General features: G+C 43.5%; 1 protein-coding gene across 1 annotated transcript in view; it reads left to right on the top strand.

The window, feature by feature from the left end:
• FANCA (FA complementation group A) overlaps positions 1-27,662 on the top strand; it is a 701,003-nt gene that overhangs the window by 85,935 nt on the left and 587,406 nt on the right. The window contains exons 8-10 of the mRNA XM_069217268.1: positions 13,500-13,579; positions 15,319-15,352; positions 16,637-16,703. Of these exons, the coding sequence (XP_069073369.1) occupies positions 13,500-13,579; positions 15,319-15,352; positions 16,637-16,703 (181 nt within the window). The remainder of the gene's footprint in view (positions 1-13,499; positions 13,580-15,318; positions 15,353-16,636; positions 16,704-27,662) is intronic.

Raw genomic sequence — 27,662 nt, 5'->3', positions numbered from 1 at the left:
AAGAACTGCCTTCAAAATCAAAATTATCAAGAGCAGCAATTCTAAATCCTTTCCTGGTAAAGTAACTTGGAAGTGGTGTGCTATTGGATTCACAAGATTTTACAGCATGAGCTGCAAACAAGTTTCTGCTCTGTAGCATGTCGTTATAACTTGCTACACCAATCCTATTCATTGAAGTGATTAACTCTCTACTTTGCACTTGTCCTAGATTGCGAGGGCAGTCATCATCTGTAGCGGAGTTTTCTTTTTGCTGTGATGTAATACATAAAACATGATTTTGAAAAAGAGAGTACATTTGCTTAGCATAAGCCTTTTGGTTCATCGGATTGTCGTCCACTTCTTCGCTTATGACTTCAAAGTCATCATCAATGTTGTTGGCTTCTGTTCTGAACTGAAGAACTTTAGTTTGTAACAGTTTTGCTTTGCTAATATTAAACATTGATGTAAAGAAATGTTAAGACAACAACAGGCATTCTTGTTGACTCCTATGATTTGTGGAGCACTATGACATCACAAAACGTGTCAGTAAGTCCAATATCTAAATATTTCAGGATGTTTCTTAAAATGGTTCCTGCTGATTTTACTGCATCCTGTCATCTTATTTTGGCAGCAAGAACTTCAGGAGTCAAATCAGCTGAGAGCACCATAAGTGGCTTATTCGTTTTGTTAGTGTGACAAAAACAAATTCTTTCATTGTACATTCGCATCAGAAGAATCTTAATTCCATTATTATAGATCAATGCAGTTTCATCAACGTTGGCCATTATTTCTCTGATCTCACTGAGTGTGAACTCGTAACCAGCAAGAGTGGCTTTAAAACTTAATTTGCTTTTTAAAAGGGTGCAAACTTAACTGAAGGCTGGCGATTTACGTTGCTGCTGGGAGTTAATTTTGAATTCATATTTTCAAATGTATGCACACATGCAGTTCGGGTGGGCATACAGATCCGCTGCAGATACAGTCACCTCACTGTTTAGATCAGTTACTTGGCTGAAAGCTTCATCTTGGAAGAAACTAGCTGCAGATAAAAACATGTTTGCCATTTGAGTCTCATATACTCCGTACTTTGTTCTTTCGGCAATCCCTTTGGCCCTTGCTCTGGCTAAACTACAGACAATACATTGAAGGTCCTCTGCTTTCTGTTAAGTTGTTGGGGTGGACGAGGGGCAGCCATTGATCTTCTAAGTGGATGGGCAATGGGTTTGGTTGTCGTCGCTTTCCCAGAAGACTCGGATTCTTGCAGTGATTCACTGGTTTCTGCTATTTCTTTTACAACATTTTCCAGGCTTTAATCCATTGTTTACGATTTGTAGCACTTGTTGTTACAACAATAACATATTTGATCCTCTTCACCCATTAGTTTCAATCTTTTGTGAACTTCGTATTGCCATTTTTCTGCAGTATCTCAAACACTCTTCTGTCCAGCGGCAGTTGATGTTCGCTTGTATTTCGGATTAGTTTGGCATACAACACATTTTTCTTTGTTGAAGGACTCCTCAGATTTTGTAGTTAGGAACACGCTGTGGTGAGGTAAAGATCCTCTGCTACCACCTGCTTTGCTCATGTTTACGAATTTAAATCAACAGAAAACCTGAAACAAAACCAATATTAAAATAAATTGTCAATATGTTGGCTAAAACACATCATTATGGAGTCATTTTGGAAAATTGCAGAAGGGTTGCTCTGAGGAGTTATTTTCTGTCTCTGTAAGACTACTTGACCCTCAAAACCTATGTTTTGACATCAAAATTGAGTATATAGGTCTCACAGTTCCAGAAATATTACATGATCACTGCAACACATCTGTCATTTAAAAACATGCCGTCCAGAAAAAACTGACTCGGATTAGCAATGTCTACCAAAGCTAAATTACTTCTCTAATGATCCAAAAACACAAATCAAAAATGAAAATATCCGGACAACAATTTTGTTTACGGAGGTATATCAGAAGGCCAGAACTAATATGTATGGGTGACCTGTGTTTTCCTTAGTTCATATCACAATATGTGTAACATTAGTCTGCTGTCCCTGAGTCCTTTTGACAAGTCTAAAACTGTATGTCATAGTTTACCAAAGCTCTACTATTTCTTGACCTTCAGCCCTCAATGGCCAGTCTTATGAACCTGGCTGAACCGGCTGTTGGGGTTATGTTCCAGTTTATTCTCTCTCCAAGGCTTTGGTGTGCTTTTTGCTCTCATCAGGATTGTCTTTCTGAGGTTGGAAATTCACTAAATGACGTTAATTTATACAGAGTTTTGTGTTCTGCTATGTATCTTACTCTCCATTAGGCCTACCTATTATTCTTTTTTAGTCCTTTGTCCTGGCATTCCAGTCGCTATATCACATCATGATTTATTGTACCCTGAGTCACCTTCATTTCGGAGTTGGATTTTTTATTTTTGCTGGTAACCTCCACATTTTGAAAATCTACTGTCATGTGTATTTGTTCTTAACGGCATATCTATTCTGTTCTCAGGAATGAATGCGTGTCTTGGGCTCTCTGCTAAATCTAGCACCTGGTCCCTCATTTTTGGGTTTTTGTCTTTACCTTCTTTCATTTTCTCTGTGTTGTTATTTTTCATGGAGATTTTCAGTTTGTGCTGAAATCCTTCTTGTTGCTGCCTAATACATGGCACATGTTTTTTGGTGATGGCCTGGGGTGGCCAGTGAAGTTCTTTAAGCATTGGTTAGTTCAAGTCATACTTTCAGTGCAATTCCATGATGTCAGGTGGCCGTCTGCAATGCGGTGAGTAGGTGCTGCTGTGGTCTAAGTGAGACTAGATCCCAGCTTGAACAACAGTTCAGAACTCTGGCTTCTGGATAATGTGAATAAGGGAAATCAGGTGAATGGCTGTATGGGTCTTCTTGGCGATGGACATTTTAAACTGAGCCTGTTGCAGTGTGTTTGACCAGTGATTTGGCATAGTCCAAGAGTTGAGGTGTATAGATGTTGATGTTCTTTTGTGTGAGCTATTCTTATACTTGAACTTGTTTGTGGTTTGTAATAATCAGTGAAGAACTCTATTGTTTGGGAAGCTAGATTCAAAGTACCGTTCTACATGAAGGCTTGAACAGTGGCAAGCAGTGTTGTCACAAGGTGAGATCTTTCATTTAAGCTTTGTGTCAAGTCCCAAGTGTGCCTAGTCGTTTCTTGTAGAGGTTGACATTGACTGGAGATGAGATCGTCTTTGTGTGCACTCTGATCATTAGATATTAATTTGGATGAGCTGGTTTATGTTGTTTAGGTAGCTGGTTAAACAGTGTAGGACTGTGCCATGAAAGCCCATATGTAATGCATAAGTGGTGTCAAGGACGTCATTTAGCACCTAGGTTGTTGCCATTTTTGTGCTGCAACTTAAATCCTGATTGATAGGATGGCATTGGTCTAGATGTGCTCGTTTAACTGGGACAAATGTTTACCCAGCATTGGAATGTGAGTGATAAATCAGTAATTGTTGAAGTGCTTTGGGTCAAGTTAATTCCAGAAGCAGAATGATCTGTCTGATCTTTGGGATGAAGGGTACGTTATCCAGAATATGGGACTTAAGGGACAGTACTCTGCAGTGGCTTAGACATCATATATCAGTTTTTTCCCCCATTTCCTTTTTCCCCTTTTTTATTTATTTATATTGGAAACCTCTAATGCTCCATTTTCCTCATGTCTTTTTTTCCCTTAGCCCTTGCCCATTTCACTTAGCTGTCTCGAATACTTACCTGTCCCTTATAGATAGTTTTGTCCCAATAATTTATCATTTCTGAAATGTTTTTGCCCCTACATGTCCCTAGGCTGATGTTCTACCTGCGTGTCCTAATGTGTCCTAACCCTGAGAGTGCAATGGACACTGTCCTTCAAAGAAAGTTGCATGCAGCGGCCACGCTGAAGCCACGCCAAAGGCTTGCTCTTGTGTGGCCGTTCTGCCTGTTTGAGTGCACTTTCACTATTAGATACTCTTTTCACAAGCTGTATAAACTGAGGCCTTTGACAAAATGCAGGTATGAGCTTGCATTGGCAGATTGCCTGTGTCTGTAGAAATGTGGTTAGTGCTCAACTTACTTCCGGTTAAGGAGTCTTTTACAGTTATCCAGACTAAGTTAGGTTCCAAGGAATAATTCTGATGAGCCACACTTAGACTTGGACCGCATTACTCTTTATATAAGTAATTTTTTTAGGGATGCGCAGCTACGCATGTAATTCTTAACAGAAACATGGATGAATGAGTTGTTTGCACTGATATTGAGCTTACCTTCCCAAAAAGCTATTCTTGTGTGCATATTGATATAACAGGGAGCTGAGGAAATGGAGTTGCCATTGCTTTTAGGAAAAGTTACAGGTGCTCTACTTTTAATTTACCGGACGGCAAAGGAACAGAACCCCTGGGGTTTGGTATCTTAGTTTCCTCCCTGCTGTCTGTGGCAGGTGATTTTTTTTCAATTCATTAGAGGAAGCTGTATCTCAGTTCACCCTTCAGTTTTCCAATTTCACCCTTCTAGGGTATTTCTATCTTCATATTGACAATAGGTTTGACCCTTATGCACCTGCACTATTGGAGAAGATGGCCTGAGTTAATGTGCCTCAATGAATTGCTTTCTCCACTCACCAGCCAGGGCAACCCTTGACCTCATTTCTTCTAATAGTACCTTATTTGGCCATAATGTTGGCTGATCATACTCTAATCCCTTTTTCTTGGTGTTGGGAGTGTTAACTGCTCCGGAAGCCTTCAGATAAACCTGTTTCCTACATTGCCTGAAAGAAAGCTAGGCCATTTGAGATGGAGAACATGTTGGCCAATTTGATTCCTGAGCTTTGCGTAGACATTGTGAAAGATGCTAAAGCAACTGACAAGTGGCTACAATTCATGGCTAATACAGTGACTCCTTTTATCTAATTTAATGTTAGATATTCGGAGATGTAACCCTTCTGCACCTGGGTTCTCTCCTGCTTTACAGGGGGATAAAATTCTTTGTAAGAAACATTAGAGATTATGGAGGAGACATTCTTCTGCAGTCATGCTCAAATACAGAGAGGCCCTTGGGAAATATTCAGCAGTCAAGGTGACACAGGGCGCTTACTTTGAGGGTAAAATATTAGCCACCAACAGACCGCATGACACTTTCAAAATTGTCAGGAACTTCCTTGGGGCTTGTTTGCACCCTGTTATTGCAGCTCATGAATTGTGTGACAAGTTATCAGATTTTATTTTTAAAGGCAAAATTGTGACTGATTTAGAATCTAATCCAGTAAGGTTGGCTGCAGAGAGAAGGTGATGGCTTTAAATGGACTTGGTCCTATGAATTGCTTGAATTTGACAGCATCTCTCTGGAAGAGGCAGAGAAAGCTATCCTTAACTGTAAATCAGGATTGCCTGCTGACCCTTGCCCCCCCTTGATCTGGCGTCAATTATGAATTCCATGAACCCACTTTTCAACAAACTGCTAATTTGCTGCTTTGATTTGTGATGGTGACGGATTGCTGGAAACATGTTGAAGTTATTCCGCTGTTTAAGTAAACAACAATAATTATTCTGTGGGTAGGACACATCTGGCCAACTTTAGACCGATGTTACTCCTTATGGCTGCCTTTAAAATATTGTAACAGTAAATTAGCTCTCTATTATCAGTTTATCTGACACTGTTTACATTGCTACACTCTTCACAGTCTGGATTCTAGCCTTGGCACAGCACTGAGATTGCTGTCTTGGTGGTGATTGACTCCATTAATATGTTGTTAGACCAAAGAATAAATGGCTCCTTAATCCTAAAAGATCTGTCTGCAGTATTTGATTGTGCCCCACTCTATTCCTCTGTAGTGTTCAGAGTCCTTTGGACTCTGGGGCCTGACACTGGCCTGGTTTAAACCCTTCCTAGAAAATAGCAGTCAGGCAGCTTAGATGGCAACCTACTCTTCCACTACCATAGCCCTTAATTTTGGGTTCCCCCAGGACCCTCCTTTGAGGCTCACTTTATTCAATATTTATGTGACCCCATTGGCTCCTTTGTGGAGTCTTTTGATGTAAAGAAAGTCTTTTATGTAGATGATACAGTTATTCCTATCCTTTTAAAAATGGTGTTCTAGCTGCTCAGAAATCATTTAAAGGATGTGTGGGGACTCTTCTTCAGTGGATGTAGGCCAGCAATCTCCAGTGCGAGGCAGAGAGCATGCTATTTGGATCTCTCTCCCCTAAATGGGGGTGGCTTGGTGGCCTACTGTTATGGCCCCCTCTTCCTCTGATGGCCACAGTAGTCTGAAACCTGGACATTAAGATAGACCCACACTGGTCTTTGAGTTGCAGATGGTTTCTTTGGTGGGTTCATGTTTTGCTCTGTTGCGCTCCCTCAATAAAGTATTTTTCTTGCTGCCACTTCATTCATGGAAAACAGTGATTCATGCGTTAATCACACTTAGGTTAGACTATGCCAACATTTTGTATCTGGGCCTACCTAGCCGTCTGATTAAAAAAGCTGCAGGAGGTCCAGAACGCTGCTGTATGGTTGTTGCTAAAGATTCCTTGTTGTACCTCGATCATTCTTCATCTGAAAGCTCTTCACTGGCTACAGATCAAGGAAGGGATCTTGCTTAAAATTGTTGTTTGCGCAAAAAGCCTTCTATAGCTGTAGTCCAAGGTATTTTTCTAACAGACTTGCACACTGTTGCCCCTCAAGGGCTCTTTGTTCTGCTTATGCAGGCTGGTACACATCCCGGAAATTAAGCATGTCAAAGGGTGTGGAGGGGGCTCTTCTTTGTCTGTCTTGGCAGCCCAAGTCTGGTACCATCTTCCACTGCAGATTCGTAAGATCGACAATGAACTTCGGTTCCTAAAGCTTCTTAAAACCTGAATTTTTGCAGCAGCTTACTAAATGGGGTGTAGCTGGTTGTCAGTTTCCTAGCATTGGGACACTTCTTCTCTGAGAAGTTGTGCACTTTAGAAATAGTTACTTGTCTATCTTAGTTTAGAGAGTGCAGTAGCGTGCGTCAACATTTTGGGTAGTGTCTAACATAGTCTGATGTGAGTAGCAGCATTGTTAGTCTATAAAGGAGTAAAAATACCGTCTGGTCCATTTTGAGTGGTTTGATGTGGAGGTCTTGAACGATTGATGCAACCAAGGATTTCTGTGTGGTCTGTGTAGCCTTGGAACAATATTAGATGGCGGCCAGGGTGGATCTCAAAGAAAAGGCAAGGCCAAAGAAATTGCCTTAGATAAGTGTCAAAAGTAAGCTAAGGTTGATAGTTTTCAGAAAGTGAAAAAGTTATGCTTTCATGGTTTTGGGGGCTGTGTCCCTTGAGAGATTGAGGTTGCAGAGGAAGGTGTTTTGAGGTAGTTGATTAAAGCTATGGTCATCAGGTCAGAGAGTAGTGTTGAAGGATAAATTGGTTCCAGGAGGTCTATAGATGAAGAGGAAAATCTCAGTCTGAGCTCCAGAAATGGTATATAAAGAGCTTGAAAGACAGCCTTTTGCCACAGCAGTCCTACTTCTTTCAATCTCTGTCTTCTGTCTGCTGCCTTTAGTGTAAGTTTCATTTGAGCTTTAGTAAAGGACTGGGCCATTTTGCAGTCATCTGATGTTGTCTATGGCTTTCCTGGTGAAGATGGATGCTTTCCTCTTGATATGCAAGTCACAGAGTATACTCTGTTCACTCCTTCCTTGGCACACCTGGTGTTTTTAGCTCTGTCACAGTCTTACTAGAATTTGGTGTTTACTGTGGGAAAAACAGCCACACTGACTTCTGGGATCTGTGGTGCATATTGTGTTCACACAGCTGTTTTAGGAGGTGGGAGTGTCTTGCTATTTCTTCCTTTTTTGCCCAAGTCTGTGGTAGCTTTCTTCATTAGCCGTTTGCCACAATCCATTTCTCTGAGTTGTTTTGATTTCAAATCAAGGTACTGGCAGATTGCGCTGAATAAACGTGCAAAGAAAATGGCAACACTTTTCAAACCTGATGGTCGCTTTCGCTCCACTTCGAGTTCATGGCTATCAACCAAGGTCAGGTTAACTAGTTTCTGGATGGACTGGGAACACTTGCATTTCTGCATGGGTGGTCCACTTGATAGATTTCAAGGCAGTGCTTCAGATATTCAAACAGTCTAACTTGACAGCTTGCTAGTCAGTGCCAGGCACAGTCTGTATTTTAACTGGACTACAACTGGACTGGACTACAAAGCTGGCAATGGTAAAATAAAGCCCCCATCAAGAAGAAATACATCCAATGTGAGCAGGGATCCTTGTTGGAAATCATAGTAGAAACAACTGAACCTGAGGAGCAGAATTCTTTCTGGAGGGGAAAGCTACCCCATTCCCTAGTGGCAACAAATGTTTATCAGAGCTTTCAAACATTGATTATGAGAATCAAGTTAATACACCATGTAAACTTACCTTGGGATCCTCCTCCTCGCCATGCTACATCAGAGACTTGCTTCACTCACTAGACCTAATGTAACCTGCATTGAGGAAGAGCTAATTGAAACTTTTTTAAGGAAAGGCAAATGTTCTCATTATACTTGTCAGACCTGTAGGATTGTGTAGTATTCATTTTTCTTTTGTCAGAGCTCACTCACCAATGCATCTGGGGACTCTGGCTGATAAGGTTCAGATGTAGCTGTAGTCATGCATGCATTTCACTGGAAGTGGAAGCACACACTCAAGCAGCCAGCAGAAAAGCAGTGAGATTAAAATACTTCTGAGGACCGATCCAGGATGCAACTGAATGTCTTGAGCCAATGCCTGAAGCTCCTGGAGTGAAAAAAGGCCATTGGATTGAGGAGGTTGACCTGGAGCCTGTTAACGTAAATTTGGAGTGTGATGTTGTCTTTATAAATGATGCCAGCACTATGCTCGTCAAACCTGAGAAGGAACAACATCCTCTGAGGCAGTTCTCTCCATAAACCTGGCACTGTCTGGGAAGAAAAAGGATCGTATAACGAGGTACAGGCCAGTCACACAGATTAGTATGTTTAGGCAAAGTTGAGGAGCCAACGATCTTTCATAGCTCAGTGACAGAACAAATGTGACAGACTCAAACCAAAGACAAATCCATCCAGTGCTGCAGCCAAAAAGGAATATGTGACAAGACAAATTGGAAAGAGAATGAATATATGCAATCTTTGCTCTGAGGGCTTGTTGGGATGCATAGCGTGAGTGCACTATGCTACAGAGCCAGATTGACACCTGAAGGCACCCACACAGGAGTGGTAACATCAAAAGGCATGATCGCAGGTCTAGAGAAAGTGTCTATTCCATTGAAGTCCAGGCTTGGCACTAGTGTCTCGCTGGGATTCACAGCAGTGAGAGTAGTGTGGAATAAAGAGTACTGGAGTATGGCCAAGTACGTAGACGTGAGGCCAGGTCAAGAGGGTTGGAGATCCATTGTCTGATACCAGTCTGAACTGCGAGCAGCAGCGTTAACATTCTGCTCAATTCTAAGTCTAGCCTTGTTGCTCTTATCATCCTGTTACCTGGTTGCCTCATGGCATCAAGCAGTACAATTTACATTTGACAAATGCCACAACAGGAATGGCCTCCATATTTCGTTGTTCTATGTCTCAAACCTGCATAGGAATTTTACAGGTAGGCACTTGTAGCTTTGGGCCTGCAGCTTGTGCCAGCCACCTGCTTTCCGGCCATAAACAAAAGTCTACATGCATACACATACCTTACCTCCTCTAGAACTTCCAGGTAGACTTCCAGATATGTAGTTTTGCATGTGAACAATGTAGAGGCTTGGCTCTGGGGGGCTAAAAACTTGTGGCGGGTTGTAACCGCTCTTTCTCAGTCCTAAGTTGAGCATTTTTTTAGTATAGAAAAGTGACTGTTAAGCCACAAAAGAGTCTACATTTATCGCTGTACCCTTGTTGCACGAAGTTGTTCATTAGGTCTACAGAACCAATTAAAAAAAAATGCTGATCTGTGCCACAATTGTTTTGTGTTTACAGTCTGTAGGCCAGATGTACATAGGTAATCGTTTGCGACTCGCTATTTAGTAGTCACAAACACCCATGTACAAATGTGTATTTCCCACATTGTGCAAAACCCAGTGGGTCACAAATAGACCTATCTCATGGATGTTAATGAGGTAGGTATTGCTTTTTGACCCCTTAGGAATTGCTAAAATCACAGGGATGGTGGCCTGCTGAGGTCAGCAGACTGTTATGTATGTGATTGCCTTTAAATAAAGCAATTAAAAAAAAAATTGCAGCCCATTTTCCTTAAAACTTTGTGTTTCTTTTCATTTTCAAGAGTAGGCAGTGATCCATAGGACCACTGCCTGCTCTTAAAAATTGTTTTTGCAAACCTTCACAAAAGAGGACGGGTCCCCTGAGGACCCCTTCCCATTTGCAAATGGGTTACCACCAACTTGAAGTTGGTGGTAAAATGTGTTTGTTTTGAGACTGCATTTTGGTCGCAAAACATTCACACATACCACTGAGATTCGGTATTTGGAAGGGACGCCCTAAACACGCCCCTTCCTAATACCGAATCGCTATTCAGTAATAGTGTACTGAATCACAAATAGGGCTTTGTACATACCAAAGAGCACTTTTCTGGTCGCAAATGGCCTAGTTCGGCAAATCTGGCCATTTGAGAGCAGAAAATGCCTTTGTACATCTGGCCCTGTGTGAATAACATCTTTGATACATTGCTTCATTCTGCAGTTCTACCCTCCAAGCACTAATAATAGATGTTGCTGTTATCCAATTTAGTAGTACCCAGAGTTTCACTATTTAAAGGATGGAAGACCGCATTGTGTTTGCTGTGATCCAACATGTTATCTGTTGAACAGAGCAAAGGTCAGTGGTGAGCGTTGAACTCACTGGGCCTTCTTGGTGCAGCACTCTCCCTCCTGTCATACAGCCCCTGTATTTAGCAATGGAGGAGTCCCACTGCTGCAGCTTCTGTGTCCCTGTCAGGAACTGTCGGGGTGCTGGCTAGGCTGGTGGCAGGGAAGACAAAGGAAACAGAATACAAAGTACAGAGCTACCCAAGATCACAGAGAGTCAGATAAGAGAGGGGGATCCTAAAGGGAAGCTCTATTCAAGGGAATAAGAGAGATAAGGTTCAGAGCGTTTTTTGACTTACCTGTATCTTTGGCACCGTTTGACGAATCTTCATGAAATTTTCCAGAAAAAGTGCCCTGGTGATTTTTTGTGCACACGGAAAGATTTCAAGTGATCCGTCAAGCGGGGGCAGAGAAAAGGGGGGGGGGGTTAAAAAAGTTGTATTTCCCATATTAATGCCTATAGGACCTTTGAACAAGGCTACAGCCCGAACCACTGGACAGAATTACACCACATTTGGCAGAAAGCTAGCTTGCAGTACGCAGATTACAGTCCTGCTTATTTGGTGCAAATTCGATCAGTAGTTTTGGAGATATTAAAGGCAAAATAAATTTGTATATCTCTGGCCGTGACGACTTTACGAAAAAAAGATGAGCTTGCAGGGAAATGCACAGCTCCGATTGGCTGACAGTACTTTAAACCAGGAAGTGTTGGCAGCCATCTTGGGACCTGGCTTTAGCTGAGTCCCACTAAACAAGTGAAAAAAAAAAAAAAAAAACAAGGGGCCAGGGTAGAATCACCCTGCTCAAAATCATTTTTTTAAAACATTTTTGCTGCAATTTGCTGTGAAACCGGCAAATTTTAAAAAATAAATAAAAAAAAAAAACACAAACCACAGGTTTATGCATTTTTTTCTAAAGAGCCCACCTGTCTCCCCCCCACCCCTCTGCCCAGGCAGCCCGAGGAACACCACCTCTCTGGGGCACTAAGGAAATGTGATGCAGGAGGGGAGGGGTGGGGGGCAATGGTCATGTGCAGCGCAGGGTTGGGTGCAGGGCCTGGCCGTTACTTTAGGGCACAAGTTATAGATACTTTAGATAACTAACTATAACAGGTGAATTTCTATGGGTTTGTACAAGTACATTCAGAACCTAACTGTAACGTCCCTGTACCCTTTGGTTTTTTCAGTGAATTTCTAAGGTTTTTTTCAATTCTATTTCCTAACTATAATGCCCTGTAACCTTTTTTCTTTCAGTGAATATGTATATATTTCTATGAAACAACATAAACAATAAAGGGATTGTGGGGTAAAGCACTCACTGAGCTTCAGTCTTACCGTGCAGAGCTCCTAAGTTCCTTAACTACAATTGCTGTTACAGATTCATACTGCTAATACCCATATATTGGATATACATGGGAAGGCAGGGTCTGTGGAGCTGACCGCTATGGTGATGTTAAAGTAACAGAAAGACAATACTCACAGTGGACAAGGAACTCCATTTAGGTTGTGAGCTGAGCCCATAGATTCTGGCGATCAAACAGGAACACGCAAGGCGGTAACAGTAAGGGTGTAGAACTACATACAAACACGAGATATCGAGCTATCAAGGAGGAGTGCTCTACAGGAAAGTAGAGAAAACAAAGAGCACAGTTGGAAGAAAGCAAGTACTAAACATACAAGGACACTAGAAGCAAGACAGCAGTAAAACAACCAACTAGGAACTGGAACAAGGAAATGGAAAGAAAAGCAGGGAGTGGGAAAAGGAAAATACAGGAGGAGGGGTTTCAGGGAACCACAAGAAGTGCTACTGCAGGAAAAAGGCGACACAGGTAAAAATAGTTCATGGAATAGATGAGGCTCAGTAGTCAAGTAGCACTGCAGGAGTACTAGTTCAGGAACTAGTATTTGCAGCAGCTCAGGAACAGTAACAAGGAATCACTTCACCTCAGGAACAAGAAAGAACTATGGCTCAGGAAATAAAAATAACAAAAGCTCAGGAAACAAGGGGAGAATAGCTGAGCCTCTGAAACAGGAACAAGGAATAAATATGGCTAAGAAACTTCAGGAAACAAGCGTTGGTTTCACTGGTAAACAGCTATAATTAGCAACATGGACTGAAGGGAACTGAAGCTTAAAAGGGCTCACAGTAATCACATGCATAAGGTGTGAGCAGGCTCGCAGCAGCCAGCCACAGGTGTACTGAATTCCTCCACTCAACCTTGGCTTGCAGGGGTGGAGACAAAGCAGTGAGCAGGGGATTCTAGGTAATGGAGTTGAATGAGCAGACTGGCATCCACGAAATCCGGCATGGACTGGGAATGGATGGTAATTTACAACTAGCGTAGAAATAACAAAGTCAGGCTATGCATGTAGGGGACGGTCTGGAAGCTTATTAGATCATTGGAAAGTCTCACAATTTGCCCCCCTGGTGAAGGGCACGAGAGTGCACAGAGCGAATTGTGACAGTAACACTGAAGCTCGGTCATGGTTACTCATTCTGTATACTTTACGTGGAGGTGTCCCAGCTTTCCCCAGTTGTTAATCTAGTGATGGGGCTCTGTCACAGCTGCATTGTTTGTGTTTCCAGCACTATGGTAGTTGGTGCTTGCATAGCTAAAGCTGGGTTTCTTGCTGTTGTACAGTCTCTGTATTTGCCATCGGCTCACCTCCATTGTTGCTGAGGTAACTATCTATTACATGATGCACACACAATGCCTTCTGTTTACAGATGTTGTTGTGACGTTGATTCTCCATGCATTTCGAAGAACTCCACATCAGGGGAAGAAACCTGAACACAAACCCCCCCAAGTAAGAGCCAAATGGACGGTAATTCATATAATACAAATGCAGGCTTGCTGTTTCTTAGGTCTTATTTAATTCCATGTTGTGTGAGAGAAACTTTCTTTTTGAATGTTTTTAGACTTCTGTGAAAATGTTTTACTTTATCATTGAAAACAGTTCTATCTGACTCGCTTCCACTCTACACCAGTTTGAATTTGGTGTTCCTACAAATGGGACAGGAAAATGCTTCTTAAAGATGCTGTTGCATGTGCAGAGTGGGGACTGCATGGCTTTCCTTTCTTCTGCCTGCCCATCCTGTCACCTGCCAAGGAAATAAAGACATAAAACTGAGAAATATAATAAGAAATAGAGCCTCTAATTTAAGCCGATTATGTGCCTCCTTGGCTTCTGTGGAGAACGTTGGTCCTGAGATTAAGGACCAGTTAATAAGATGCACGTGCGTGCAGGTGGAGACTGGGCACAGCCCAACATATATACTTAAAGCGACCAGGCTCACAGTAATGCAGCATGCTTGCATAGTTGAGTAAATACTTATTATCTGATGTGTGCACAATCCATCCCTCTGCAATGACACTTGGGTCAGATTTTCCCTGGGGACTGTAGTCTTTTGTTTGAACTTCACCACCTTTTGATTGGGTGCAGAACATCATATCTGTCATTCTTTGATGGTATTGAACCTCCGACCAATCTACCTGTTGCTAATTCTGGAATGTGTTGCCTTAACATCTACATTAAGCGAATCTGTTAAATTATCTAAAGCATGGCCTTCTTATTATTTTCGACTAAAACTGTTAAACTTGCTTTTCCTGAAGAAAGTTGCGAGTACCTGCCTGCCAGGGGACCACTGCCAACTCTTAAACATATTTTAAAAACAACAAAAGTTTTTATTTATTTTTTATTAACGCAACCTCTTTTCGTTTAAGGAAAACAGGCCACCTTTAAAAACATTTCTTTTAAAAGCTTGCTTTTTAGAAATTCAATCCCAGACATTGTGGCCTGATGCCCAATCAGAATGAGTCGAAATTTGCAACCTACCTAATGAATATTAATTAAGTAGGCTGGCTTGCAAATGAAGCCAGTTCTGGTTTTTACTCCTGAACCTAATGCTACATAGGTCGGATCGCAAATAATTTACTGGTCACAAAAATATTGGTCGCATATTGTGGTGGTTAGTATTTAATATTTCATCTGGCCATACGTTTTTTTTTTTTTTTCCTGCAACCAAACAGTGATTATTTTCAAAGTAGAATACTGTGTAATTCTTCCTGGATTAAATATTATTTTGATCCTCATGCAGAAACAGGACATTGAGCTTTCCTGCTTAGTTCTGAATCTGGAAGACGCGGTTTACTATCAAAGGGTGTTTCAGAGGAGCAGTGATGACTCCTGTGTCAAGCTTTGCAGTTTACTGGAAATGAGTCTTGCAGGGACCCTGCCCTCGAAATAGTGCAGCCGTCATCGTATCCCTTTGGCTTTCCTTCAAGTCCTTGCGCAGCCCAAACAGCCCCAGTTAGAGAGGACGGAATTTGAGTTATTCTTCAGTTAGTCCTTGTCTTCCTGGTTGCAGAGTTATTCGTAGTCAGTGTTTATGTGACACCTCCGCCTCTCATGGTCTTGCTCCTCCGTGACCCTCTGCCTGATAATGACCAGAGACTGAAGACTTTTTTTTCTGACATGCACATTGTTCTATGAGTTAACTGAGGTTCTCACAGTCACTCTTTGCCCTGTCTCTTCGTCTTCTGCAGGTCTCCCTCGCTGTTCTGGACCATATGCTATGCTGTGAGTACTGGGTGCGCGCAGTGGGCTGCTGGGTACCTGAGCTTTGGCAATCCCCTTGCAGGACTGCAAAGCACAATGGGGGCAGCTGTTTGAATGGTATAAAATAACTTTTAACTTCTGTAGTGGTGAGATAAAAAACATAAAGCTGTTGAACTAGTGAAGGCAGAGCGTTAATAGGAGAGTATACCAATTTTGAGGTTACCGCAGTAACGCAGCAGATGAAGGCATGCATGGGATGTGCATTCAGAGTTGCACCCATTGAGCCTCAGTAAGATGGTGATAATTCTTATTTACAGGGTGCTGAAGATGTCCACATAACTCGCTTCTAATTACGGGAGCACCACAAGGGCAGAGAGATGGTTGAAGGCAAACTGGACATGAACCCACAAATAAAGGAGAGTGCAGAGAGCTGATTGGATGGATGCATAACAAACGGACGGATGGATGTATGGATGGCTGGGTGGATAAATGGATACACTGAAGACTGTCCTGCCCTATTAATACAGCTTTGGGAAGGATAGAATCGTATGATGTGTATTGTGAAACTTCTGGCATTTAATTATAAGCACCAGGAAGCGTACAGAACTGACACAGAGAGCACTAAAGATTTGTGGTAAGTGGTACCCCAGCAATGCAGCAGTGGTAGTAGGGCGAGATGAGAGGGGTAATGGAGAGGTACATAATGCTTTATTTAATGATGTACAGGTAATGAGGAGAGCTGGAGGCTCACAGGAACATTCAGAGAGCTGATATAAGAGCAGGGCTAAGGCGTACAAGATGTTGGAACACACTAGAAACCATCATTTGTTGCACTGCTTAATTTGAGCCGGTGGTTTCCGGTGAATGGCACCGGCACTTATTTTTGACGGCCGTCACTTATTTTGCTGCTTAAAGCATTTACTGCGAGCAAAAGCCTCATATGTGAAAGACGGAGGAAGAGAAAAACGAAAAAGCTTCACAAAGGGAGAAAGCAGAAAGCTGCAAGAGTGAGATGAAGGGGCAGGGAGTGCTTGCAAATGGATTGGAGAGGCCCGAGATGGCTTCAGGATTACGCTGCCTCAGTATTCTGTGCTCCCACATTTAATTGCAGCAGCCGCGTGTCCAGAGGATAGCTTTGGGTACCGGCAGGCTTTTATATTGCATCATTCTGTTTTATTTTGGTTTACTTGGGTGCTTCATAGAACTCTACCATGGTGTCTTTGGCTGTTTCTTAGTTGTGTGTTACCTGTTGAGGTACTGCTCAGTGTTTGAGTCCAAACTTCTCCTTTTTCCCCCCTGGGTCAGGGGTCCTTGATGCCATCACTGAAGGAAAGCAGGGTTCGAGTGAGAGACTTCAGACAGCAGAGCACTGGTAAGAAATACACTTCCATTATAAGAATATGTTTAACTCTTCTTTATTAGTAGCATGTTTGGACCTGGTCAATAGAAATGTTATGTATTGCTCTCATAGAGAGGTACTAGTGTAAATGTATAGATTCTTAATCCCGTAATTTGCTGCTGTGATTTAGCAATGATGGGTAACAGAACTTCTAAACGACTGTTGCTGCCCCATAAAGGAATTCCAGTTTGCTCTTGCAGGGATCTCTGAAAGCCTGCTAGAGTGGCCTTAAAAAGCAGGGAGCACAGCTTCTGGAGGGAAGAAAAGGGAAGGCACAGAGAGAGAGGGTGGTGCAGTGGGGCAAGAGGCCATGCTTTTTTCTTCAATTTAGACGCCAAGGCTATCTTATGTATGGCTCCTCATTACTTCTGTGTCCCTGTATAGCTGTTGAAAGCAGTGGCAGATGATTTAGGAGCCAATACATAGCATAAAATGATAAATCGGTAAAAAATGGATTGCAGGGATGTTTTTCACCTTTGGGTTGTGAGTGACATCAAAGACAACTTGAGATTCACTCTTGTCTATTTGATGATACTCAGGACCCCTCAGTGAAAATCTCCCCCGTAATCCACTGTTCGCCATCTATAATTCTTTGTTACATAGCATGAATAACTGGATTCTAAATCCAGTAATTCACTGCTGTGACATAGCAGAGATGGTTAACAGAAATTGTTAACTACTGTTGCAGCGTCATAAAGGAATTCCAGGCTGCTCATGCTGAGATCTCTGCTGGCTTGTCAGAGTAGCACTGGGGACCAGTGAGTACAGTGTCTGAAGGGGAGGGAAGGGAATGTACAGATTGGTGGGTGTGGATGGCATTTAGTTTTTGGGACAGAGAGAATAGGCCATGTTATGTATGACTCCCCCATTACTCCTCTGCCCTTCTGTATCAGCTGAAACCAGCGACAGATGGGTTTGGAGGCCATACAGAACACAACATTATAGATGTGTAAATAGTGAATTACAAGGTGGTTGTTTTTCACTTTGGGGTGCAAGTGACATCATAGACAACTCAGGCTTCATTTGTGTTGTCGATTTGAGGTCACTCAGAACTCCTCCATGAAAAACATCCCTGTAATTCACTGTTACCGATCTGTACTTCTTTTCTGATACGGCTAGCATTAAGAGTTGCAATTAAGTGCCCTGAAAAAGATAATAGACATGCTTTCAGTTAAGGCTGGAAAGATGTTAGCAGTAGAACACCTGTAAAATAATAATTGTTGTGAGTAGACTGGCACATTTAGTGCTAGTGTGCATGTTTTACTAGATTATGTGGTCACAACCACTTAGTTGTCTTTCAGACTGTACTAAACCTCAGAGACTGATGATCCAATTCAGTGGTGTGAAATTTGGTAAAATATCTACTTGCTCAAGGGAAGGGATGCTTAAAAACTACTTATTCTGTTTAAAAAAAATCAATTTGTCTTTTTTGTTGCCATGCAGTGAGGTGACACCCTCGGATTATACAAGGGCTCATGTTATATCGGGTTTTGGTTTTGATTTGATTTTTGATTTTGCTAGTGTTCCTCAAATCTACAGCTAGGGGGTGCAGGTAGGCAGCAAGTGGTAGTTCCATGTTTTGAATGCTCTGTAAGCCTGTGCATTACTACAACTTTATTTGTGTGACTGTATTCAGCACCTCTTTCTAGACTCTCCCAACTCTGGAAAGGACTGGAACTTAATATTGACAGTGGCAGGTGTAAACCTTTTTGAAGTATGAAAGAAGAAGCTAGTTTAGGGAAAGTGAATTTACAGTCGCTTTGTATATTTCTGTATGAGCAGAAATATTCATGTGTGTTTGTTAAGTCGAAAATGGAATTCACAAATGTTTGTCTGAAATATGGTTTCCAGGCCTACTCCTGTAAACATTTGTGAATTCCTAAAAGTAGTAAATTTAAGTCAGTGCAAAAACGTACACATTCTATGCACTACCGTGACTTTCTTTAAGTCTCTGGCCCTGTGATGCTATTAATTGTGTTTGACCAATGACTTTGTGTTTCACCACTGCGCATATTAGTTGCTCAATGTTCACCAGTAGCACATTACGTGTTGTGTTCAGTTTAGCTGGCTACTGGCTTTAATGTGGCATTAGACATTACATTTGGTATTTAGGTTAGTTGCCCATTGGTTTTAACATGGCATTAGCCCTTACATTCTGTATTTGGGTTTAGCTGCCTATTGGCTTTGACATGGCATTAGACATTACATTTGGTATTTAGGTTAGCTGCCTATTGGCTTTAACGTGGAGTTAGACATTGCAGTTGAGACATTGCAGATGAGCTGTGTTTTTTTCAAGCTGTGTTTTTCCACATGGTAGACCAAGCTGTGTTTTTCACACCAGACCCTAGCTGATAAGAGCGCGTAGATTTTGTGTTTACCTCTCAATCCAGTCTGAGAACGAGTGAGGCTTGGAGAATTGGCCACTCTCCAAGTTTCTTCGGTTCTCTCACTGAGTTTGCTTTTAAGGGGTGGCTCTGGACAACAGAGATTGAAACTATCTTGACTTCAGACAGGAACCAGACGTCAGTTGCCTGTCCCCGTTTGGGTAGAAAATCTCTTTCTCGCAGTTGATCCGGAGTCATCAACTTGAAGCCCTAGAAAGATGAAGCTGTTATAGGCCCTACAGCCTTGCCCTACGGTGATGCAATTTTGACTTTTATGCTTTGCTTTGAAGTTATGCTATAATATAATCACATGTATTTGCTGTGTACATTGCAACTGAGAAGTACTTTGATGTATTTTGCTTTCATTGCTGCGACTACTTTTGAACGTGTGCTTCCAATCTACTAATTTTGTTTCTCAGGAACCTCGTGGTGAAGTAATAGTAACAATAAATGTCTTCTTTAAACTCAGACGTGCATTCCAGAGAGGTTCTGTAAGCTCGGTCATGAGATAAGAGAAGGAAAGCAGAACAGGCCCCTAATATATTTTCATGTTTCCCAGAATAGGTTTACACCGATTATCCAATCATTAATTTGTTTCCAAGTATTACCATGTATCAAGTACGTTTTACTTCATTAAATGGTAATTAAATTCAGACTTTAGCCCCTAATGTATTTTAAAGTTGTCCACAATGATTTACATTGATTCCCTAATTAAACCTTTTCCTAAATATAAGCATGTATCAAGCGCACTTTACTCCATTAAATGATATTTAAAGCAGAGACCTGCCAGTCCTGCTCTGGTGATTCTGCATGCATTTCCATTTAATCATGGAGCATTATAAAGAGTGTCAAATTGTTAGTTTTACTTCACATGTATTTGTTTTTATTCTGGAAGCAATGTGATTAATGAAAGCTAAGCTTGCAGCTCACTGTTTTTCTTAGTGTTCACTTTAAAAGTAAAAACGAATGAATCATATACGTAGGTTAACAACTCATAGATAAGAATGCTTTTTTTTCTTAATGGCAGACAATAATCTTTCATAGAACCCTACTGATACCGTAAACTGGCAGCCAAAATGTTTGTACTGAAGGGGCTGGACTTACTAGTCCAGTGGACACAGTAAACATGAAAACCTGTTGCCCTTGGCATGAAATAATGTCTTGGGTTTCGGGCGATAGAAACACACACAAGCAATTAGTGTTGTTACTACCTGATTACACCAAGGTCTTCCAAGGTGTCAATTCTCTGAGGGTATCGGGTGGTCAACAGGAATGATGAAGCTTTTGGAGTTTCAATCGGTGTTAGGGTAGCATACACTTCTCTAAAAATGACAAAAGTACACTTCGAAATATCAATTTGTAATTTGATTTGAGCTACACATGAGATATGGACAATTACAGGACCTTCTTTGTTGACTCAGACGTGGTTTGAGATAAACAATGCCTTTTTCAGATCATATATGATATTCTTGGTGTTTAATAAGAAATGTCACAGATCTTGTAATTGACTGTCATGAGTAAAATCAGCTGATAAACGCACAAATGGCTCTTGTGTGACCTAGTCCCAAGACTCGTAAAGCAATGTCTCAACCTCTCTCAGCTGTAGGAGCATCTATACAGACTATACTCTCCTATATTTTTATTTAGATACTACTACAGCAATTGTGCGAGTTTCAAAGTGCTCCCATTATTGGCGGTCAATAGAACAGAGGTTGAGCAAAAATAATAAATTCATTTGTTTTGCTCTGTAAGTAAGTAGGTATTACTCATGAAAGCTGAGGAGTAAGTTAAACATATCGTAAAAGAAGGACAGAAAAAGTTGTTTGACCAGTTTCAAATGATTTGCTCAGGAACTTAATATTCGGGCAATATAGCAGGCAAGGTTTAATTCTGTCCTCTGCCTTCAAAGTAGGCATAGCCACAGCTCAAGCACATCTCTTCTAAAACAGATTTTCACGTCGCTGCACTATATCTAGTGTATTGGAGAAGGTCTAGGCCTTTCCTTAACTACAATAGGTTTTGAACTTGTCCTAAACCTGGAGGGGCACACACATTGTGCCCAAATACTGACTGAAGGACTACTGTCCCTGTTACGGGTTTCAAAGGTATAGCATGAGGGTGGCAGCATACTGTATTTTATAGAGACCAAGCGTCTGATGAATGTGAGCCTACCGGACCATTTATCTGAAAGTTACTCTGCTCACAGAGAGCCTGGAATCTTAGCACCAGGATCCCGAAAGCTGAGCATCTCCATATGTTAGTACGCATTGCATGTTTATCTGAATGAGTCCGAGTGATACAGGGATGCGACTTCCATTTTGGAAGCCCCTGGCCTGGGCATGTGTACAAGATGAACATAAGGTTGCTTTCCGTAGGTAGCTGAAGTGTATTGCCGACCCTCCTGTGATAGGATGGGGGAAAGCTAGACACTGAAGTGAGGAAAGAGGAGACCGACTTTCCCTCAGACGTTAAGTCCTTTCTGATGCTCAGGGCCCCTAATCTGTCTTCCTGGTACTGCTATTTGGTGGACGGCAGTGGTAAAGAGTAAGGACTGCAGTGTCTATGGTCAGGGATGAAGGGGTTCTTTAAAGGGGAGCCTGCCAGCTAGACCTGTATGTCTTAGGCTGGTCTTCCCTAAGGCGTATTGCCTTCTCCCCTCCTATTTTGTTGAATTAGATTTTGTTGGCCTTGTGTACTTTAACACTGCTAACCAGTACAAAGTGCTTGTGCTCACTCCCCAAAATGTGGATCTGTGATGTATCTGGGACACCTAGTGGGTGGGGGCAAGGTGCAGCTCCTCCAGGCCAAGATTTTTTATATTTTTATATTTTTATTACATTTTTTCTTTAATTCTGTTTCCAGCATTTACCAGTCACATTGTACAGTAATATTAAATCAATTACGTTGCTAATACACGGTTTAACACTTTAACTTCAACAACTTAACTGAGGTCATTAACGCTCATTCAATAAGGAGTACAGAATTGGTTCCCAAACAGTCGCTCGCCAAGATGTAAACATGGACACTTTATCACTACATTAGGTATATACTCTTATGAGACTAGTGCTTATGTGCTGCGTGGGAAAAGATCCAGAGCGGATGGGGTGTGCGTGTTGGGTTTGGGGTATATGACTTGCGTTTCGATGTGGAACCTCAGCTCCTCTGTGGGTAATCGTTGTGGAGCACCCTTGGCGGACATTCTGGCACTGGGGGGTGCCAAACAGCCCAATGTTTCACATTTAAAGAGTCCCGTGTTGGGCAGGGGAGCAGGCCGTCAGGCTGACTACTGCTTGCAGTTTTTCGTATGCATTAGTTCAAGGCGGTTTCTCGTCGCTTTTGGCGTCTAGTCTACCTATCAGAGTCTCCCACACCTCCCTGCCCGTCTGCCGGGGCCCCATTTTTGTGTTCCTCAACACCATCAGTTCTGCGCTGGCCCATCTCAGTGTCATGTTGTGCCAGGACGTCAGGTCCGGGGCGGTGACCGACTTCCAGTTCATTGCTATCAATCTTTTGTACTTTACGAAAGCTAGGTCAATAAACTTATGCAAGTGTTTGTGTTTTTTATCTCTATTTCTCAGGCCTAGCAAACAGGATTTAGGTTCTACTGTAAGTGGCAAGCCCGTCAATTCCGATACCTTCTCCACAATTGCGCTCCACTTTACACGCACTCTGGGGCAATCCCATACCATGTGGTCGAAAAGCGCCAGCGGGGCTCGGCACCTTGGGCAGGCAGGGTCCGAGATGGGGAACATTCGTTTAATCCTGGCTGGTGAGAGGTACGTTTGGTGTGGATAATTAAGTTGCGTATATCTGAACCTAGGGTTTCTCGAGACTCCCTTGGTGTGCAGTAGGACGCGAGGCCATTCCTCCTGTGTGATCGGGAGTGGGAGCACCTCGTTCCACTTAGATAGTGCCTTTCCCAAGATGGGTACCGAGTATTTATGCGATGCTTTGTACAGATTCGACACTATTTGCAGTTGGCCGTCGTATTGCAACATATGATGTATTGCTGAGGAGGTCATAGGCTCCTGGTCCCCCGACCCCCATATCTTCTTTATAGTGTGGCATAAGGCGTGATATGTCATAAATTGCCCCGGGTTTACTGTTGTGAGGTCAAGTATTTCTTCGAAGGTCATTAATTTCCCTTCTTCGAAGCAATCGCCAACCTTCTCGATGCCCGCCTCTGCCCACACCACCAAGGACCCTCTTCTGTCTCCCCCAGCCCAGCCCGGGAGGGCCCCTAGCTGCACTAGGGGGGAGTAGGGAAGCGCGCGACGGCCGCCCTGAATATACCTCTTCCAGCATGCATGTGCCACCTGCAATTGTGGTTTGCCGGCAATTCCCCTCAGGGCACTGGTTGCCATCCATGCGACCAATGGTATGCCACTCAGGTTGGCCAGCGCCCCTGCCGACTCCGCTAGTGTGGGTCTATGTATCCAGTCTAGTACCCACTGGAGCTGAGCAGCCGCGTAATAGCGCTCAAAGTTTGGGGCTCCCATGCCGCCCTCGGACACTGGGCGCTGTAGTGTGGTGAGGGCGACGCGCGTCCTGCCTCCTGACCAAATGAGTTGCAGCAGTGCACCGTTCAGTTCACAGAAGAAGCTCTTGGGGACTAGGAGTGGCAGCGCAGAGAAGTAATACAGGAGCCGAGGGAGTATCAGCATGTTTGCTATTGCGACTCTGCCCATTGGTGGCAGTGGTAGCTTGCCCCAGAAGCAAAGTGATCCCTTGATGGACGCAAGTGCTCTCCCCAAGTTTCCATCTCGGAGGTCCTCCGGTTTATGGTATATTTGGACCCCCAAGTATTTAAATGAATTGAAGCACCATCTCAAGCGCCCGGTCAAGGTTGTTGCCCGGTTTGACAGTGTCCGTGCGGCCAGGGGAAATACGCACGATTTTTCCCAGTTTACTACCAGCCCGGACATTGTGCCGAACTCGGCCAGGAGTGATATTACTGATGGTATTGTCTCACTACCACTACGGAGATATATTAAGGCGTCGTCTGCATACAGAGATATTATGTGCTTCGTCCCGTTCCTTAGTATGCCCCATTCCTCCTCCATCGATCTCAGGCGGGTGGCCAGAGGCTCCATGGCGATAGCAAATAGCAGGGGGGATAGGGCGCAACCCTGCCTAGTGCCTCTTGCAACCGGGAAGCTTTCGGACACCGTTCCGCCTGTTCTAACCCGTGCTTGTGGCCCGGAGTACAATGTCTGCACCCATTGTATAAATTTTGGGCTGATTCCCATTTCCCGCATAGTATCGAATAAAAAATCCCATCCCAACGTATCAAAAGCCTTTTCAAAGTCCAATGATAGTACCATTTCGTCATATGCCCCCAGGGGGGTACTTCCCATCACTCCCATTAGTCTGCGAATGTTTAGGAATGTATTACGTTTGTGAATGAAGCCGTTTTGATCTTCATGTATCAGTGTGTGGATTACAGGGGCCAGCCTGTTGGCCAATATTTTGCCCAGAGTTTTACAGTCAGTGTTTAAGAGTGATAGTGGTCTGTATGATTTGACATCTGTGGGGTCCAGTCCCTGCTTGGGCAGGACCTCTATCACGGCTTCTCTTTGTGTCTCCAGGCCTCTTCGTATACTTTTAGTAGATGAGGCTTCAGAAGGACCGAGTATTTCGCATAGTATTCCAGTGGTAGGCCATCCATACCTGGTGCCTCGTTTCTTGGCATTTGTGCTAATGCGGCTTCTAGTTCCGCTGCACTCAGTGGGGCCTCTAGTTTTTCGATGTGTTCCTGTGATAGTTGTTTTAATTGAGAGCCAGACAGGAAAGTTACGAGCTGTCTAGGTGTAAAATCCATGTGTTTAGTGTATAAGTTCGTGTAGTAGTCCCTGAACGCCCCATTTATATCTGCCTGCGTGGAGGCCAACTCGTTATTGTCTAGTTTTATAGTCCCTATCGGAGTCTGTTGCTGAGCTCCCTTTAGGAGCCAAGCCAGCAGTCTGCCCGACCTATCCCCCTCAGATTGTTGACGCATTAGGTGGTACTTATAATCATGTTTGCGGAGGCGGGAATCTGCTTCTTTGTATTTTATGCGTGTTTCTTTTAGTGCGGTGTATGGTGCCTCTTCCCCAGCTATCGCTACTTCGAGTGCTCTCAGTTCCTTCTCCAATTTGCTAATCTCAGAGTGTAGGGCGCGCCTGACCCCCCATGAGGATGCCATGCAGAACCCCCTAACCACCGCCTTGTGCGCCTCCCATTCTGCTGCCCTTGTATTTGCGGATTCCGAGTTGACTTCCCAGTATTGCTTTAGTGCTGTGTCTAGTCCCTCTGCGTAGGCCTGGTCTTGGAGCGCTTCTGGTTGCAACCACCATGCAGAAATTGCCTGACGAGTTCCGCCCCAACCCAGGGTTATTTTGAGCGGGGAGTGGTCTGATAGTGTTGTGGCTAAATATTCTGACCCCCTCGTCAGCGCGCATATGTCAGCAGTGCCCCAGAATATATCTATTCTTGTGTGTACCTTATGTGGCACTGAATAAAATGAGTATTCTCTCTGTCTGGGGTGTTGCATTCGCTTAAGGTCATGGAGTCTCATGTCGTCCTCCCATTTCTGTAGTGAGTTCTTGGTGCCTCTGCCTGTTGTTACTTTTTTAGGAGGAGCTGATCTGTCCAACTCTACGTTGGGTAGACAATTAAAGTCGCCCCCCCATATGGCAGGCGCTGCTGGGTTATCTAATAGTGCCGGGGTGAGCGACTCCAAAAATCTCGCCTGCGCATTGTTGGGTGCGTATATCCCTATGAGTGCTAATTGTCTCCAATCTAGGTGTCCTTCCACTATTACATACCTGCCCCCTATGTCGAGCTTATGTGAGGTTCGGGCAAACGGGACGCCTCTTGCTATCCATATGAACACCCCCCTGGCGAACGCTGAGTGTGTTGTGCCTGCCCGCCCCATTTCGTCTGAATCTCTTGTAACTCAGCTTCCATTAAGTGTGTTTCTTGTAGGATAGCTATGTGGGCCTTTAGGCGTGAGACATGCGTGCACTTGCGCTCTCTTGCTCGGTGTAGACATTCCCCTTACATTCCACGTGACTATCTCATACTGTTGTGCATGTGCGTTGGTTTGTTGAGCCATACTTCATTGTGTGGTGTCATAATCATGTGCACCCTCCTGGATCCTATTTCCTTCCAGCTGTCTGCGCATTTTATTAGGTCTTTATTTAGAGCTGGCGAGCGCGTTAGTGTACCCTGCTGGCAGTGTTGACCTCGTCTAATCCCCTTAACTCCCGCTAACCCACCCACCCTGTTTACTATTCCCTCTATCTGATTACTACCACACATAATTAAAGATAAAAAGAAAAAGAATAAGAAAAGATCCCCATCTTTGCTGCTTGGTGGGATCGGTATCCGTACGGATACTCGTGGGGGGGCCTTCATTCGGGTCAGATGTGTCACCTATACGGAGCACACACCCTTTCCCAGACCTAGTCTGTGAATGTGCACGTGCATTGACGTGGGCACCCCTGGAGGGTCCTCTCATTTATCTGTCCCCCGCCCCTCCCTATTGCTGCTTATTGCGCATAGACCACTATGATCACTGGTTAACAGTTTAAAAAGATACTCTTCGGAGCCAGTACGGCTTGTGATGCGGTTCCTGCTTCAGCCGCTTCTGGATTCTAGACTCCTGACGCCCTGACCGGTGTCTGACAGTCTCGCTTTTACAGCAGTGCCCTATTCACAGTTCGTCCGCTGTTCTTGGAGTGACCTCCGGGCCCCTGAGCGCTTCCGTAATTGTTGAGATTGAGTTGGTCGATTCCGAGTCTGATACAGATGGGGGGGCCGTCCTGACTGTCTCAAAGGGGTTCTGCATGAGTATCGGAGTTTCTTTTAGTATTTTCGCTCTTTCTTCTGCCGCCTGTTTCTCAGTGGGCTGGCCCCTTGGGCGTCTCTTGCTGCGTTTCCTTGATGCGGGGGTGGCCCATTCCTCCTCTTCGGGTGCACACTCGTTTGATTGCGCAATGCCTTTGGCATGCATCCATGTCCAGGCATCTTCTGGAGAAGCGAACATATGCGTACGGTCCTCTAAGTTCACCCTCAGTTTGGCTGAGAAAAGGAGAGCGTACTTAATATTATGTTCCCGGAGTCGTTGCTTGATTTTCACGAAAGAGTTCCGCCTATTCTGTACTTCTTGAGTGAAGTCCGGGTATGCGTGGATCAATGCATCCTCGTATTGAAATGGACCTTTATTGCGAAAACGTTGTAGTATCAGGTCGCGATCCCGGTAGTTCAGGAGTCTCACTATTAGAGATCTAGGAGGCTGACCCATTAGTGGAGTCCTCCCCGGGATTCTATTTGCTCGTTCTACCGAGAAGAACTTAGAGGGGGAGCCATTCAGTACCTCTTTGATTAGCCATTGCTCTGTTGTTAGTTCCGAGTTTTGTTCAGGGGGGAACTCCGGTATCCCCACTAGGCGAATATTGTTCCGTCTGGATCTGCTTTCTGCTTCTTCGGCTCGTCTCCACAGGATCTTTACCTCTACGTCCAATCGCTGTATCTGTTTCTGATTGTCCGTTACTGTTGGACCTGT

The sequence above is a fragment of the Pleurodeles waltl genome, chromosome 12 (assembly GCF_031143425.1).
Source record: "Pleurodeles waltl isolate 20211129_DDA chromosome 12, aPleWal1.hap1.20221129, whole genome shotgun sequence".
NCBI lineage: Eukaryota > Metazoa > Chordata > Amphibia > Caudata > Salamandridae > Pleurodeles > Pleurodeles waltl.
Note: the sequence above shows the minus strand (reverse complement) of the source record. Positions and strands in the feature narration are given on the sequence as shown.